Here is a 17500-nt window from a genome sequence, read left to right on the forward strand (position 1 = left end):
GCACGTATGTGTATGTGTGTGTGAATGTATGTGTGTGTGTATGTGTTTGTGTGTGTGTGTGTGTGTGTGTGTGTGTGTGTGTGTGTGTAGCTAAGAAAACTCGTACATTGGAAATACACAAAGGAAAATGCCATTTCACAGTTATTCCAAACTCTACATCCATAAAGCTACAGAGAATTCTACAAACTGGAAAACTTGCGTGTAGTGCGTGAGCAAGACGAATAGTTGTGTGTGGTGGGGAGCGCCCGGGGGTGTCAGGATGCTGGGCGTAGTGTCTCCAGAGGAAGTTCCCGAGGAGCGTAATTTACCGTGATTTATGTCTGATTTATTGAGATTTATGTAAGTCCAATGCTTTTCCTCCAGCAGTCTCTTGTATAAGTTTTCCGGGTTTTTTTTATTCTGACCGTCAGTCTTAGTAACGCTATTAAACAGCTATTTTAAGTAAATCCTAAATACAGGCTTGGGTGTTACTTGGACAGTTAATAAAAAGTTACTTGCAGGAAAACATGTCATGAACAGGTCGACTACGATCTCGGCTTTTCGTGTAAGATTTTATTTCTGATAATCTTTCAACATATCTGAAACACTTTCCAGTCTCAAATATTAAAGATTGAATGACAAATCAATCTGAACTTTTAAACGTGAGAAAATACGTTCTTGACGCCGACCTTCACTGTGAAATAAACTAATATATATTAACAAAACGTCGTAAGTTATTTTTTTTCATAATATTTTCCAGAATTAAGATAACCTTTCCCACTGTTTATATTACGTTTTGTCTCAGTAAATTCTTGGAGGTAATCTGCCTTTTCGTTGTAACCTTTTAACACTGAGAGGACCGCGAAGCCTTTGATTTCTTGACACTAAACACTTGTTGCACAGCTTCCTAGTCACTAGTTCCTTTCTACTGTATAATTCCCGTTGATTGTCTATACTCCATTTCCTTTATCCACTCTTAGTACTAAATCTATCTCTTGCTTTATCACCTGACTTCTGACTCTTCTTTGACTCTCACTTGTTGATGCGTCCAGAAGCACAACAACACCTGCTGGACCGTTGAGTATTCAGGTGTTGCAGATGACTTTTTTTGTTTATCTTTTCTCGTTTTTCCTTCAGGTGTATCCATGAAAATATTTCATTCCGGTAAAAGTGAAAAAGGATCACACAACATCTTTGGTGGAAAAGTCGAATTTTCAGGAATTTCAAATTAAAATGAATTAATGGAACACAAACAGTGAAGACAGTTTTTAATATCAAGCAGTAGTCTAAGAGTTTTAGCGGATAACACCACTACTCTTTTGTCACGTCAGAAACATTTTACTACTCTGGTTCTTCGTTTATTATTGTTTGCTATTTAATTCCCATCAAAGCCGAGAAAGAAAAGTCTAGCATTTTTCTGTGGTCACCGAAATAACCTCAGAGATATTGGTCACCTTCAAAAAAAATTCACACAATAATAAATAAATAAATAAATAAATAAATAAATAAATAGCCTGTACACAATGACTACATACACCTCCGTCGCTAGGTCGCCCAGGAGGTGATGTTCGTCCAGCTCTTGCCGGTGTTTATGTCTTGAGTCACAGTTACGGACGATTGTGCGATACAATACTGTACCAAGTCTCGTTACTCATATGTTGTTTGTTAATGGTTAAGAAACACTGATGAGTTTGACTATGGGAATGTGTATGATTTAGTTATAAGTATTTAAAACTGAGAAGCCAAGCAAATTAACAAACTATTTTAGTAACAATGATAAAAATTCTCTCCCATCATGTGTCATTTCCATTATTGTATTAGAGTTACTTTATTGCCCACTAGAGTCATGACAATGAAATTCTTCCTGAATCACATATTGTCAAGTTTTGCACCAAGTCCTGGGCTTCACACTCGGTTCTCTTCTTTTTATGAACACAGGGTGTCTTACTTGACGACGGCCAATGACACTTTAAACTTAAAACTGGTTTGGTAGACATGAAATATTTCTCGACGTATTATAATCCTCCAGAGTAATATTTTACGTTATAATTCAGTCCAAAGTTTAGGTCACATGTTTTCAGATTATAAAGAACACTGAGGCTTGTATAAACGTCAGCCATTCCAGTTATATGAATAATAAAGGATCAGTTAAAGTGCATTCGAGCCAAGCTCACTGATTTTTATGAAAAAAGTTTTCCGACAATTCACCCCAAAGTATGAAGCTAAATGAGTTCAGAAACAACCGTAACATGCGTATGTAAATTATCTCGCCTCAAGTTCGTGAGCTAAATGGTTGGATTTAGCTAAGGATAGGCGGATAGGGAGAAGAGGGAGGGTTAGAGACGCTCCCTGGGGCACGAGCTGACCACCACCAGCTGGACTGACGAGGCCATAACCACGAGCATTAAACCCCAAATGTCGAGTGTTGGTGTGCTGAGTGCGTTATTCCCGCCCGTAAGTGCTCGCTAAACCGACAAAGTTGCCGACATTCCTATAATTATACTGGTGACTGTGACCGCTATGCTCTTGGCCTGCTGGGCTTGATCGGCCACTACCGCGGCAGTAAATGTTGAGTTGTTGCCCCCTAACACCTCGCGTTATCTGCCCATCTCTTGCTCCCCGCCACACAACACCGTATATATGACCCCAAAGTGATGGTAATTTATAGGTATTGTAATGATTACGAAAACGATATTCATGTATTGTACAATGAAGCACCTCTCCCTGTAGTTTAGGACAGCTGTACAATCATGGCTAATCACACAAAAATGCAAATAAATATAGATTTTGACATTCGTGAGTACTGACACGGGCATATGTACTCGCGTATTCCATGTCATTTGCGTAACGAAAGGCGAATGACCGAACACTGCATCTACCCCCAGATGGCGTTATATTATCTCATGTGTTGATACACTTCCGAACAAGAGTGTATGGGATCTCGTTCATAACTGTATTTGTGATAAAAAATTCCCTCGATATGGCAACTTCACTCTTCATACTGTTATTGGTCTACAGGTGATGAGCGATAAAGAATGACTTGAGCGAATAATATAATACCTAACTCCATTTACCTGTAGACTCCAGTAGTTGTCAGATGCTATACCAAAGATGAGGGAAATTTATTTGCTGTTGTATATATTCAATCTAACAGAAATACCTGCCCATATTATTCTTTAAGACATATTAACACATACACAGAAACTAACATAGGCCCAAAGCAATTTTATAACAAACTAAAAAATCTCATTAGTTGTAAAAATAAGAAATAAAAAACATTTACAAAAACCCAACAAAACATATCCTACGATTCCTTATTCAACCCCCGAAGAGATTTTTTTTTCCCCTGCCTCTAAGGACATATTTTTATCCTAGGAGTAAAAAAAAAAACTGTGACGTTCACCTTTAACCCCAAATACCCCTCGCCTGGCTGATGCTAAAAGTGTCACAAACGCTGTAAAAACCTGTTGTGGATTACAGACGAGGCGGATCTTACTCTTTGTCTTTCCTGTAATACTTATTTTGTCTTCACTTGCTTCTATTTTCTGTGATATTTATCCTCTTTTAACTTGTATCTTATAATTTTATCCTCAGCTGTATTTTTTAATGATATTCTTTCTTTCTTTTGCTGAGGTTTTATGTATGGCTGAGTCTTAAGTCTTCAATATATCTATATCAGTCACTAATACATTACATCCTCCTCCACCCCACCTCAACTCAGCTAGGGTAGATAATGTTGTATTAGGGTAGTTAGGTAATAGAATGGTGGGGAAGGTATGGCTAGAAGGGGAGGTTGGAGGCAGTAATGGTGATGGTAGGAACAATAGTAGCAACAGAATATCAAACAACAGTAGCAACATCAATGACTATAGAAAAAAGCAATGCCAGCAACAGTAACCAGCATCAGGGGTATCAACAGTAGTAGTTATATCAACAGTAAAACCATCATTGTCCATAGGCCGAGGATTACCCAGTAACATTGGTATCCTCCTCATATTCAGTAGCAGCAGGGAGGTGATCGCCAACCTGTCTGTCTCCTAGGAGTCTCCGCTCACCGGCAGATAAAACAACGACCACGTCTTTAAGATGCGTTCACAAGGCCTTCTCGACTCTCTCTCGGGATCCTCACTGTCGTCTGGGTGCATACGAGAGAGAGAGAGAGAGAGAGAGAGAGAGAGAGAGATCAGAGTAAGACTTGAGAACAAGATATGAAAATGCATGTCTACACCCATAACTACCAAGGGTGTAATGATGACTATATTTTACGTTAACGATAAGCCATTCATAAATTACCCTACGTACTTAAAGTTTCCCTGTGTGCGTGTTTTTGGTTACGGATATTACGTTGTGTTAAGCTTATACATACACACACACACACACACACACACACACACACTAGAGGAGTTACTATGTAGTGCACAGTGGTGGAATGCTGTTCGCTTTAGGTAATACCATAAACCATCAAAGTTGACTCATTAGAGTAATTTAATAGTTTCTGTTAATGTTATGGGCAGTGGATCATCTGTCTGCTAGAGTTTGAATAGTACTTGAAGGGGGAGGGGGTAGAAGGGGGTGGGGGGAAAGAGGTAGGAAATAAAGGAGTGAAAGGAAGGGGAGGTGAAGAGGGTGGAAGGGAGAGGAGGTGAAGAGGGTGGAAGGGAGAGGAGGTGAAGAGGGTGGAAGGAAAGAGGGAGGACTCGTGAGTAAGACGTTCAAATTAGTGGGTTTTGGACTCGCCAGATGGACACGGTCTATTTACTGTGTTTAAGTTAGTGGGCAGTGATGACGGTGAAGAGGAAGATAAAGAGAGCATGTAGAGGTGTATGGTAGTGGGGGAGATAGAGGGAAGGATTGAGAGGAATTCGATTTCAAAACATTTGTGAGAGAGAGAGAGAGAGAGAGAGAGAGAGAGAGAGAGAGCCCCCTACGTAATTATATTTTAATCTAATTCAGAAAGTTTGTTTAATGAACTTCTCTAAGTATTTTGTTTCAGCGAGTATACGTTACTGCAATACCCCACAAAAATTATCTTAAATATTAACGCTCGAGCATTTCTACCCGCCTTTAGTTACTGTTTGGCTGACACTAAATTTAAATTTATTGTTACTACCCCCTATTGCCACTACTACCTATTGTCACTGTCCACTGGAGGTACTGTCATCAATTGTTTGCTACTTCCTTGTACTACCAGTGTCATCACCCATTGTCTCTTATTATTCATCGCCATCATCCATTATCCTCTGCCATCACCCACTCCCATCACTGACTCCATCTATCGAAATTATCTTCTTCCATCAACGATTGCTAACACCCCTACCACCACTCCCTCACCACTGCCACCAAACTAAACACTGCTATTACCCACCACAATAACAAATACTACTACTACTACCTATTACCACCACCTACTCTTGTAATGTTGTTGTTGTGATAATGTACATTCACCAAAAAAAGGTCCAGTCAGTCCTTTCTCCCATCCACGAACCGAGATTCATGAACCTGTCAATCCAAGACATCATACCTTGTTGGTCCTACAGATGGTTCATTGGGTGATGCTTCAGATTCACAGGTTCGCGATTCAGAGGGTTCATAGATGGGAGAGAGGACCGAGAGGAATTTTTGGGGGAGGGTGTACCTATTTGATGCCCCTATGGCCAGGGTTTCAACACCGTTCACCATTTCAATTTTTACATTACACAACAACTCTTAAATACCAATTAAAATATTCTTCCTGTCATATATGGATAATTAGGTTTGGATAATAAAATGAAACGACGAATGTTTGTATAATGAAAATGTTACAGAGGGGGAAACTAATCCATTATATGCATAACTAACCTACTGTACACGGTTTGTATAATGAAAATGTTACAAAGGGGAAACTAATCCATTATATATATAACTGACCTACTGTACACGGTTCAACGTTATTGTCGTTCTCAGCATTGACCTCTACCCTTTGCCTCAAAGTCGACTATGAAAGCGCTCCTCTCCATTTGCCTCTGTGACATTTGATAAGGTTTTATTCTCTATTCTGTAATACACTCTCCCTACATATTTCGAAACTTGTTATTTTAATCGAAATTTCTTCATATATTTTTAGTCCCTCATTCTTCCCAGTTTTTGTCATATTATATAAACAATGAATCATATCAATTTATTTGTATTTACTCCTAAAAAAAATTGTCATACATCACCTCCATCTAGTCATCATTAAAAAAAAAACCAATGTTTCATTTTTTCTTATTGAAATTCAAGAGTTTTATGGATTATTATTTTTTACGCATCAAAAAGTAAGATTCCCGTTTTCTGTTCTTCAAGACGACCGCCCACCCCAGCTCTCAGTATTACTTGTTCCCTCCTTCACTTCCTTTGTTGCGTTTCCTTTATCTCATTGTCACTTCCTCCAGACTGTGTTGATCTTATTGCAAATTCCTCCTTTTGCTTCCTGCATCCCCTGTTACTGCCCCCAAACTTTCTCGTGTTTTTACATAAGCTGCTTTCATAATCTCTTTATCTCCCCGTAACTTCACTCCACCGACCCAAATTCTACCAGCAAACTCGAACAATGTTATTTCTCTTCACGCTGTGCTGTAATTCCGCCTGTGTTAATTTCTACAGCGTGGTTTTCTTGTTATATTATCAGTATTATAATAGGTGTTTTTTATCATTTGCATTGTCTTAATCATCCTTGACGCTCCATTATGTGTGAACAGCTTCTTACACTTGTTACCTTCACGATACACTCCTTACAACTGATTCCCCTGAGACCAACTACCTCTACAAACTCATATATATTTCATGCTGAGTGTGTTCATATATATACGAACATATGAGAAATGAGTAAGACTGCCTAATTGAAGCTAAATGTCTCCTGCTAGATGATCGTAAACCCAAGACTAACCAGGTCCTCAATGTACTGTACTATATGTTGTACCGGAGATCCAGGGAGGTACTGACAGCTGTAGATCTTCACCAAGAGCTGTCAGGGTGAAGTTAAACCTACCAGACGACAGTAAACAAATAACTTCTCCGAGGGATGCCTGGCTATTACAAGTTAAATTAGGAATACTACTCAGCGAAGATAAACCTTGACATGATCTGGAGTCAAGGGAATGAAGTTAAACCCAGATTCCAAAAGTTCTCTAAATCCAGATCCTCACTTATTCCTGGACTGACTGCGTTGAGTTAATCCTTAATATTTTTTTTTATATAGAGATAAATCAACATTTTCCCAGAACTAAATTATTTATGGAAGCACTTTTACCTGGACTGAGCTTGATTATCTAACTGTGTCAATAAAACCACCAACATTTTCTCCCCCGTCGAGCCAGAACAGGATTAACCTGAGTTTTCTTGCAAGGAGCAAAAAGTCAAATAATTCATATCATTTATTCAGAAAGAAACGTACAGTTGCAGATACCAACACGAGTACAGGTTACCACAACAACGGTACATACGGTATTTACAATTTACGATCAATACACATTATCACATCTTGTACGTAAAGAGTAGAGGACGTATCTACATTAATCATATCAAAATTGTATTCTTGTCTGAACAAATATGAGAGAAGGAAACCCGTGAGTTGCTCCTGTGAGGTGTGTGTGTGTGTGTGTGTGTGTCAGCGTGACTTATCACCATGATCCCAGGCAGGTTCCATCAGAGAGCATGGCGTGGCTCCCTGTCCATCACCACCGCGTGCCTCCTACTTGTCCTCCTCGTCCTGGGTGTTGCCTCACAATATAAATAACACAGGAAGGCCCCAAGAAGCACACCGTAAGGGCCCCAGCGCCCATGTTATATCATGAGGGGAAAAATATGGAAGAAGAAGTGGTAGTTGTGAATGAATGAATGAGGCTTTGGTGCCGAGATATGTGACCCAAGCAGATTGGAGACGGTGTATGAACGAGATTGAAGGTGTTGATTGAACGAGACTGCAGGTGTTGGTTGAACGAGATTGGAGACGTTGGTTGAGAGAGAGAGAGAGAGAGAGAGCAACAGGCAAAAGAACTTTACACAGAGGATGGCTCGGCATAGATAGAGGGGTTTGCCTCAGAAAAAAAAACCCAGATCTATGGCCTCATGGGACAAGATTTTATCTGGATGGTCTTCGTACAGTAATTGATAAAAAAAAAAGATCCTAAGCCGTATTGGACAACAAAATAGCAAAACAGTCATTGAATTTTGATCAGACTGAAGCAACCAGAATTAAAAGAAAAGAATGATTGTATCCAGATTTATCCAGTCATATATTCCTTAACGACATAGTAACTTACTGATTTTATGAATTAACGTAATCTTTTCATTCACCTGCCACATAATGTGACGAAAATGAAAATCTTGGCGCACCTGAAAGCAATTTCCAATACGGCTTAATTTTTGTTTTCATTACGTACTGTATGAGCCAGTCTACAGCGACGTCTTGAGGTATGTGATATTAGAAGCCAATTTTGTCCTTAATGACCCCTCAAGATGTTTTAATATAGTAAACAAAGAAAGTGTAATTGCATAAGGTTTTTTTTATTCGATAAACAAATGAAGAGAACTTGGATGAAATGTGTGCATGCAGTGGGCACGAGACAGGCAGCTGAGTGAACAGGGAGGGTGAAAATGAAACACGGGTAGAGTGTCAAGAGATGAAGCGAAGGAAACAAGGGATAATAAAGATGAATAAGATACGTTAAGATACAGAGGACGGAGTAACCAACTTCTGCAGAATAATATGAAAATTTTGTAATGTTTTTCACGTAATTTAAAGTTTATTATTTTTGTAATCGGGCATTTTGAGACTTCTACTATGACAACAATGGCTTGAGAATTCACCGATCTTACCAACACACTTTCTCCATTGTTATCCTACATTTATCCCAAGAGATAACACAATGATGCACTTTAAAATTAATCAAAAATCTTTAAGAAGAAGAAGAAGAAGAATGATAACCAGGTTGTGTTTGATGAGCCGCCACCAAGTAGCTGTTTACTCTCTGGAATACACTCAAAGGCTTCTGCATTGACGTATATCAACCACAAATCAGGAGACTGTGGTGAAACACTTTTATAAACACGCCTTAAAAAAAAACTACTCCACACGGTAAACATCACTGTTCTGTTTATTCTTACAACAGAAGCCTCTTGTTTTACTCTCCACTGTAAAATTACTATATAAACACATTTCTGGATTACATCACCATATTTACTCTTGGGAAAGGTTGAACAAAAAGGTTAACAGTTTTATGTACTATAGCTGAAAGAATAGCCCCATGCTCCCCAACGAATCACAATATATGGTTTTCATTATTGTTTATAAATTTACGAATAAAACTACGGCGTTATTGGATGAAACTAACAATAACAAAGAAATGAATCTGGTATACTGTATATGTAGCATTAATTAACAAGAATAAAATCACATGTAAATTAAAACAAACGAGTTTATTCGAGATAAAAGTGAAATAAATACTTGGTTTTACTCTGAAAGGTGAGAGAGAGAGAGAGAGAGAGGCTCCAATCTGGCCTAATTGCTTCATTATCACCTTAAAAATACCTATACTACATGATATAATATGGTTCACTAATAAAACATCCCATCTAAGTAATACTCTCGTTTTCTTTATAAAATCCCAATTCAGGGAGTCTATCAAAATCCCACTCTTAAAATCCACTATAAGAAAATTCTAAAAATTTACCCCTAAATTAACTTTTAAATTTCGCCTAACTTAATTACTCATTAACCTCTATAACTTACACTAAACGAGGAGGGAAAACTGTGTTCAGTAATTTTCTTAACTAATTTATTACAGAAATTAGTAGGTGGTAAGTGGAGTGTGGGATAATTTGGTTAAGTAAATTAGAGGGAAGAAACTATTAGGTGGTAAATTAAGAGAGGGGGGTAAATTAGTAGTGGTGAGTGGGGGGTCTTGAGTGGGTTAAGAAATTAGTAGGTGGTAAGTGGGTAGAAATTAGTTGGTCATGAGTGGGGAGGATAAATCAGGTGGTGGTTAGTTAGGAATAAATTAGTTAGGTGGGAAGTAGTAGGTGGGGGGGGGGGGGGGGAAGGTAATCAGCACTTAATTGGAAGCTTTCTTTATAATTCTCAGATATCGATGTTCTGGATAAATCGGTTTTTCTTTTCGAATATCCGGGAATTTATGATTTCCTGTCAAGTGTCCAAATGATTTCGATTGTATGTCAAATTTAATGGGATTTTCGGTTCGGTTTCCGGATAATTCTTTTTATTTGTTCAGTTAAGTTTCTCAATAAATCAAAATGTTCGTAAAACTTTCATAAAAATTTTGATGTCAATGAAAAAAAAAATATGAAGGACTAGGGTTTATATTTCGTGGAAGGTCTTTTGGTATTGAGTTTTCCTTAGAGAAGGTGAGAATAACACGCACAGAGGAGGAGGAGGAGGAGGACACAAAACGAGGAGAGAGAAAGAGTAGGTCCAGGTGCAAGATGAGATACGACAATGATTGACAGGTTTGTGTGCTTTCTTGTGTTTTGTAAGTGCATGTTTGGGTGCACGAGAGAAGGGAGGAGAAGAGTGGAATGTGGAGTATAGAGTGAGTGGGTGAGTGGGTGAGTGAGTGAGTGAGTGGGTGGGTGTAGTTATTTTGTTCGTTTTAACAGATAACTGTGAACCTCTACTGTACAATCTTCTTACTAATACTCTGTATATCCTAAACGACTACATATCTATGAATCCTTCCTCAAAACTCTTTCCCTTCCTCCCCCTACAGTTCAACCGCAGAACGTCACCATCCTCAGTGGCACTGGCAGTCTGAGTGCCGGGACCGATTACGAGTTGGTGTGCCAGGCCTGGGGATCACGGCCAGCTGCCATCATAAGCTGGTGGAAAGGTGGCACCACGGCACTCAAGGATGCTGCCATGACGGTGAGTCCACGAAAACCATAACATTCTCTCAATAGGTTAGGTTAGGTTAGGCTGTAGTGATGAGCTGTCGTAATCTTATGGATAATGTCTTTACGAAGGATAGTACACATTGGTCTGGTCTTATTATGATTTAGGACTTGTAATTATATGCCCTTTAGCCACGTGTTGACCTTTGTTGACCTTTGACCTGTGCTCCCCTCTCACTCGCCAGACGTCACCAGACAGCAACGTGACCACATCTATCCTCAAGTACAGCGCGGATATGACTGACAGCGGCAAGTACCTGACGTGCCGAGCAGAGAACCAGCTTATACCGCAGTCAGCCAAGGAAGACGGCCTCAAACTCAACATCTTCTGTGAGTTACTTCTGTCTCTCTTATTGTTTACTTTGTCCCCTTTCAGTGTTATTGTCTACCTAACTCTCCTTTTTTTCTTGGCATCTTCTGTCCATTATTCTATGAGTTATTTCTATGCCAGCTTGGTCTACGAATACCCACGGATGACTGCTCTCAAGTTCCATTTACCCTTTTATCATTCGGTGTGTCCTACTCCATATGTTGTTGTTAGTGCTGATGCGTCTCTCTCAACCACCACATATTACCGTTCATGTCTCGCGTCGGCAGTGGCTGAATGGCTTTAGAATACCGGCCTTGGATTTCATGCCCCTGGGATGGTGGTCCAGCTAGGTTGAGTGGTGTTTTTATATGCGAGGGACGGTACCACACGACTCCTTCGGGGGTTAAGCCATAAGCCTTGAGTCAGATTGGTTAGCTCTCATGCACCAGGGGATCAGAGGCTACGGAACACCTTAAATACTTAAAATAATAACACAAAAACATCAAAATCGCACCTCGGAAACCCATCGTTGGCTAGTAATTAGCATTGAAAAAAGTCATTAAAATATTCCAAGCGTTATTACGACCACTAATTACCTCGCAATCGAATCGTGGAACAGATTCTGGATCAGCGTGCCCACGAGTACCTATACTAAGAAACATACCATAGTTCAAGTTTTTGGCCGAATTTAGCGGCGCTCCAACGATTGTTTAACTATGGCCTCCACCCTTACACGTATGAGATACATTATTTCCTTTCGAATTAACTCAACACACAGTAAGACAACTGAAACTTTCTTGATCAACATTGAATTGTTTGTCGAGTTTAGTTTTTAAATATTTGTTGTTTATTACTGCTTATGTTTTCTGTCTGTCTTGGACAATTCTGAACATCTTTCATATGATTTAATTTTCTTGGTGGTCTTCCTGTGACATAAATGGGAGTACTTCTCTACTTGGATACACATTTAATATATTTGCTGTATATCATTTGAAATTATATAAAGACGCTTATATTACAAAACCTGAGATGCCTATGAGACCATTAGCTTACAGACCTAAGGACGACAGGGAGACGCCGACACTACAATACCTATCATTCAGAACCCTACCTACAGCAAGCCAAATGGGGACTTAGCCCTAAACCCCTTACCCTCTACAAGCTACCAGGGTGTCACAGCAGCCCCCCCCCCCCACACACACACACAAGAACGTACACATAAGCACCTGTGAGGGGGTGAGTCGGACAGAGAACCGTATGGGCCGCACTAATGACTGAACCTGAATGGAGGTTCCTAGAGAGTCTTTCATCCCCACTGACTCCCTCGTTTAGGAGTAATGTGCTTTTCTTCTCTAATGCCGTGGAAACTCAAAAGGCATCGCTAGTATTTGTAGACATGAATTACTTTCCATTAAACCAAATTCCAAGGAATGTAATGATGATAAATACCGTTAATTAAAGGATATTAGAATTTTTACTTTTACCTGATCCATCTAAAATAATATGAAACCGAAGTCGTGCTCTCGGATAGTCAAGTACCTCCTTCATATTACAAGAAGTAGGATATTATATTAATACATTTTCCAATATGGCCAAACACGCAATGGACAAAGTGAGTTTTACACCGATTAAAATGTTGAATAATTTTTTTTCAATTTAGAATATAAAGAAAAACGAGAATTCGATAAAACTCCAATGTAGTTTAATGAGGATAATGGACGGGACACGTTGCTCCCGCTTTTGAAAAATTCCATTGATCTTTATAAAGGCCAAATTCTTTTACGTGATATTAGGGCAACCTGTGTCCCCCGCGCCCATGTGTGACAGGTTTGAAGTGGTTGATGGGAATTCTTGAAACTAAAGACACACATCGTTTGCTACCAAGAGCTCAAGCGAAATCGATAAGCAAAACTATTTTAACTAGATGACTGAGGACTTTCGGAGTTGTATCGATTGTTCAAGTTTGTACGAACGCACGAAAGCAGTGTATAGATAGGTTAAGATAAGTGTGTACAGTTAGTTGCATGAACAGACTTGACATCATATTTACTAAACAGTTTCCCTTAGCACTAGTTAAGAGGATACACTCAACCGTATGAATGTTAATGAATCCCGACTGCTGGCTTAACACCCTTAATTATGGGACTCACATTCATAAACCATTACACTCAGGCAGTCTTAGACCATTAGGTAACGACAGCAGCTGAAGATTACACAGCAACGCCAAGAAATAATGTTGTGAAAAATTATTACTTAAACGTACGTAGTTGTGTGTGTGTGTGTGTGTGTGTGTGTGTGTGTATGCGCGCGTCTGTGTATGCGCGCGTCTGTGTGTGTGTGTGTGTGTGTGTGTGTCGCAAGGTCCTTTTTAATACCGTGCTACAAAAGGAAAAAATAATTTGATAGAATTGAAACCATTAAATATATCAATAAAAACTAATTTCTTTCCACTTTAGTTAATATCGTCAGCGTTGAATAAAATAAAATATTATATACTTTTCCTTCTTTTTTTTCTTCCACAAAACAGTAAAATAGACCTTATACATATAGAAAACATAACAACCTACTCTCTAAAGTCATTACGTATGAAACAGAATAAATCTTCATAAGGTAGATTCATATACAAGTATTGTAAGTAAAAAGTGTAATCACAAGATACTTAAGTGTAGTAACAAGTTCAACTACAAAAAAAATACAAAATACTAGTAAGGATTAAGGTAAATTCATATCTAGAAAACATAAATGTACAAAAAAGGGGATAAATGTAAAAATAATGATAAAGCATTCTATTGAAATATTATAAAACTAAATGAATTATTACGTCTTGATCTGACGAGTTTTACATCTCTCAAGACGTTTCTCTCCCAGTACACTTTTACACTCATGAAACAATAAAACATTAGTGAAAAAAATAAACTAATTGCCAGTTAGCCAACGTCAATGTTTACGTGAAATAGTTTTAATTGATAGGACGATCCTCCACATGGTCGATGTTTGTCTCTTTAAAACAAAAAACAAATACAGAACGTAAATGAATGACGCCAAATGTTGCTGAACGTATTATAAATAAATTAACTAATCTACTTTGATAGCCTGAATATCTATACTCATATCACTCAAAATATCTCCAGTTTACACGACAATCAAGCTATTTTTTCTTAAATTCACTAACACTCGCACAAAATTCCATTCGTGTGTGAATTTTATTTATATTCTTTAATCATAAGTAAAGAAAATGTCACTAGCATTCTGACTTCCAATCTAAAGTTTGACAGTGGGGGTTTTATGCTTGTCCCGAGTTTTGTTTCAAAGACTTAATTGGAGTTGGAACAGGCGTTTGTTAGAGCATATAATAAAGTTAGTTCGCAACTATGTATCGCGTTGTAAAGTGAGTTTTCACAGATTTTCTGAAAACAAACTGAATATTTCCCGTCAGTGATTGTGTTTTAGGGTTATGGAATATTCTTTTCTGCCCTGTTGTTATTGTGTGAAGGAGGAGGTTGTAGTCCCTCGGATGGAAAACGCCTTCCATTTAGGGAATTAAAGACTGTTACCAACACGGCAGGTAACGCCAGGTCCAATTCTAGGTCGATGCTGTTTCCAAGTCGAGGGTTCAGTATCCCCGAAGTTGGTAATATTGCTGCATTCAGTCTCAAAGCTGTTCAATCCTCAGTTTCCAGCCTGTTGGTCCCTAGGCACCGCCGAGTACCGCTGGCGGCCGCTGGATCTGCCGCTTGGAAGTCGCTTTGCTGCAGCTCTGAATTTCGGACTGTGTTGGATGCTGTAGTTGTACGGTGGGAAGGAGGAGGGAGTCCAGACTACGACCTTCTAAAGGATATTGTGTGCGGTATTAGAGAGAGATTAGGAGTTACCCTATTTTCCTTATCAAACTAAGAAAAAGGTGTTTACAGTTTTCTTACTCCCACTCTGCCCTTGACACCTCCCCTTCTACCCCTTAATATAACCTTCTGAGCCTCTTCTCTTCCTACCATCTTTCTTTACCTGTTCTTCCAATCCTTCCACCCTATCCAATAAATTAATTTCTTACCTCGCTCTCTCCCACTCCCTTCCATCCTGATCCGACCAACCTGTCTTTATCCATTCATCCAACCTTCCTTCCCATCCTGTCCAATAATTCTATTTTTGCAGCATGTTGTCGTACCACTACCTTCCTAATCCAACCATCCACCCCCCAGACAATCTGTGAAAGAGGTTGAGAGAGAGAGAAAGAGAGATGGGAGGAAAAGAACAACCTCCTCCTTCCCATCACCTCTCATCCGTCTTCCTGATGGGGGAGGAGTTCTCTCTACGCTGCGCTCTTTCAAATGATGATATTTTCCGTAAAACTTTTCCTGAATAACTCATCTTTACGGCGTGAGGCCAACGTGCCGCGCCCTCAGGTCTTTCTCCCTGATTTCCCAAGACGCTCCGTTGACAATGTCGAGAGTTCCTCCCTCACGCTCTGCTTGTAGTGGGTCAGCTCCCATTTTTTTTATCGAGTTAAACATACCAATACGGTGTTTAATTTCCCTCACCTTATAACCACAGATCGCGACTTCCTTAAGATTTTATGCATAGGCAAGTTAACTCCTTTCGGCTTAACACTCAATAGTGATCATAACCACGAACTGTATCCCAGCATTGATTTTTCTGAACTTTTGGACAAATACGATGCCTACGTGGTCTTGTATACAGTAAAGACTAATACGTTTCCTAACTTAAGAAAATGATAAAAATGATAACGATTGGATGTTGTAATTTGTGGTGGAGAATATAAATCCTCTGGTAACTAATGAAAATCGGTAGTTAACGATTTATTGGATTTAATTGAAAGATAAAACAAACAAACAACAAACACGCATCCAAACACACCCCTACACACATATCCCCCCACACACACACCAGGAACGCACAAAAAATATGGTAAGGAATCTTGACGAAAAAAGACCCGGGAAACTGTTGAGCAATGTTGAGGAAGAAAGAAGAATTGGGGACAACTCTGGAGGAGGAAGAGGAAGAAAAAGAGGGAGGAAGAGGAGAAGCAGCCAGATATTTTGACTACAAGCGGTAACTCGTACAATCTCGTCCCTTGTGTTAAAGAAGAACGAAAAGAAGAAGAATAAATACTACATCAGAAAAATATTTACACTAAAAAAAATTATTACATTGCCGAAACCATAATGTCACCTCATAGAACTTAACCATCACATAGAAGAATTATTATATAGTCGTGGAAAGAAAGCCAGAGATGTGGTCCTTTTACACCTAACTAGACATTCTTAAATCTTCGCAACTGCAAAGGTAGAAATAACAAATAAACTCCGTAGCGTTCCTAGTTCTTTTAAAGTAGAGGAAATACACAAAAACACAGAAGAAACCAACAGGTGATTTGTTGTTTTCTTGTAGTGGGTAAGAAAAAATTATCCTTAATAAGCCAAAAGAGCAGAAAGGTTTAGGTGATAGTTTCAGTAGAGTGAAATCATGAGTGCCTGGATAACTTGCCATAACCCTTGAGGACACATTTATCATGAACAAGTCCCTGATTCAATGCATATATTATCTGTTACAGGCGCCTTGACGAACCATGGAACTGAACAGATCGGCATTACCATTAATAGTAGTAACACATACACTGGAGTGCTACACCTAAATTAAGTTACACAGAGCGAAAAAAGTGTAACTCAAAGAGGGACAGATCAAAGCTGCGTGTAGCGGCAGTGGAAAAAAGATTTCAAAATACTTAATTAGTAAGCCACGGGTTTAAATATCAACAGAATTTACTTAAACCGCTTTAGTTTTGCCGACATCATCATATTTCCACTTAAACACAACTAAATTACGAGCGCAAATACAAGAGGGGTTAAGTGTGAGCCATTAGGTCAGACGGAGTGTGTCCGTGACCCAAAACTAAGTCCATAAATTCCTTCCCTACAAGTCATGGATATAAATAGTTAAGGCGAGATACGTCTACAGAAGGAAAATCAATAAGAGATAAAAATAAAACACAATGGTTTACACGAGTCATTGGCTCGTGCAGTAATAAATCCTGGGTCAATATTTATTTTTTCTCACTATTGACTAATATATGTTGTTAGTGCTGACCATTGAATGCAATAATAGTGATGAAATTTCAGCTGACGCCAAAGAAGAATGAAAATATGCTATTTATATATACTGTATATTACCGAGAAGAAGGAATGTTAATAAAAAATCCACGTGATGTCTTGTGCATGACGGAAAATTGCATATCCGAAATTATAAATTCTTTTAACCTGGATTATTGACTTC

The 17500-nt window shown here is 38.9% G+C and overlaps 1 protein-coding gene across 3 annotated transcripts in view; it reads left to right on the forward strand.

Moving 5' to 3' along the window:
- The window catches only part of LOC121870347 (hemicentin-1-like), a 134901-nt gene that overhangs the window by 80319 nt on the left and 37082 nt on the right, over positions 1 to 17500 (forward strand). For all 3 annotated transcript variants that reach the window (XM_042372137.1, XM_042372138.1, XM_042372139.1), the window contains exons 5-6: positions 10722 to 10876; positions 11088 to 11232. In XM_042372137.1, the coding sequence (XP_042228071.1) occupies positions 10722 to 10876; positions 11088 to 11232 (300 nt within the window). The remainder of the gene's footprint in view (positions 1 to 10721; positions 10877 to 11087; positions 11233 to 17500) is intronic.

The sequence above is a fragment of the Homarus americanus genome, unplaced genomic scaffold (assembly GCF_018991925.1).
Source record: "Homarus americanus isolate GMGI-L3 unplaced genomic scaffold, GMGI_Hamer_2.0 scaffold40856, whole genome shotgun sequence".
Classification (NCBI taxonomy): Eukaryota; Metazoa; Arthropoda; class Malacostraca; order Decapoda; family Nephropidae; genus Homarus; species Homarus americanus.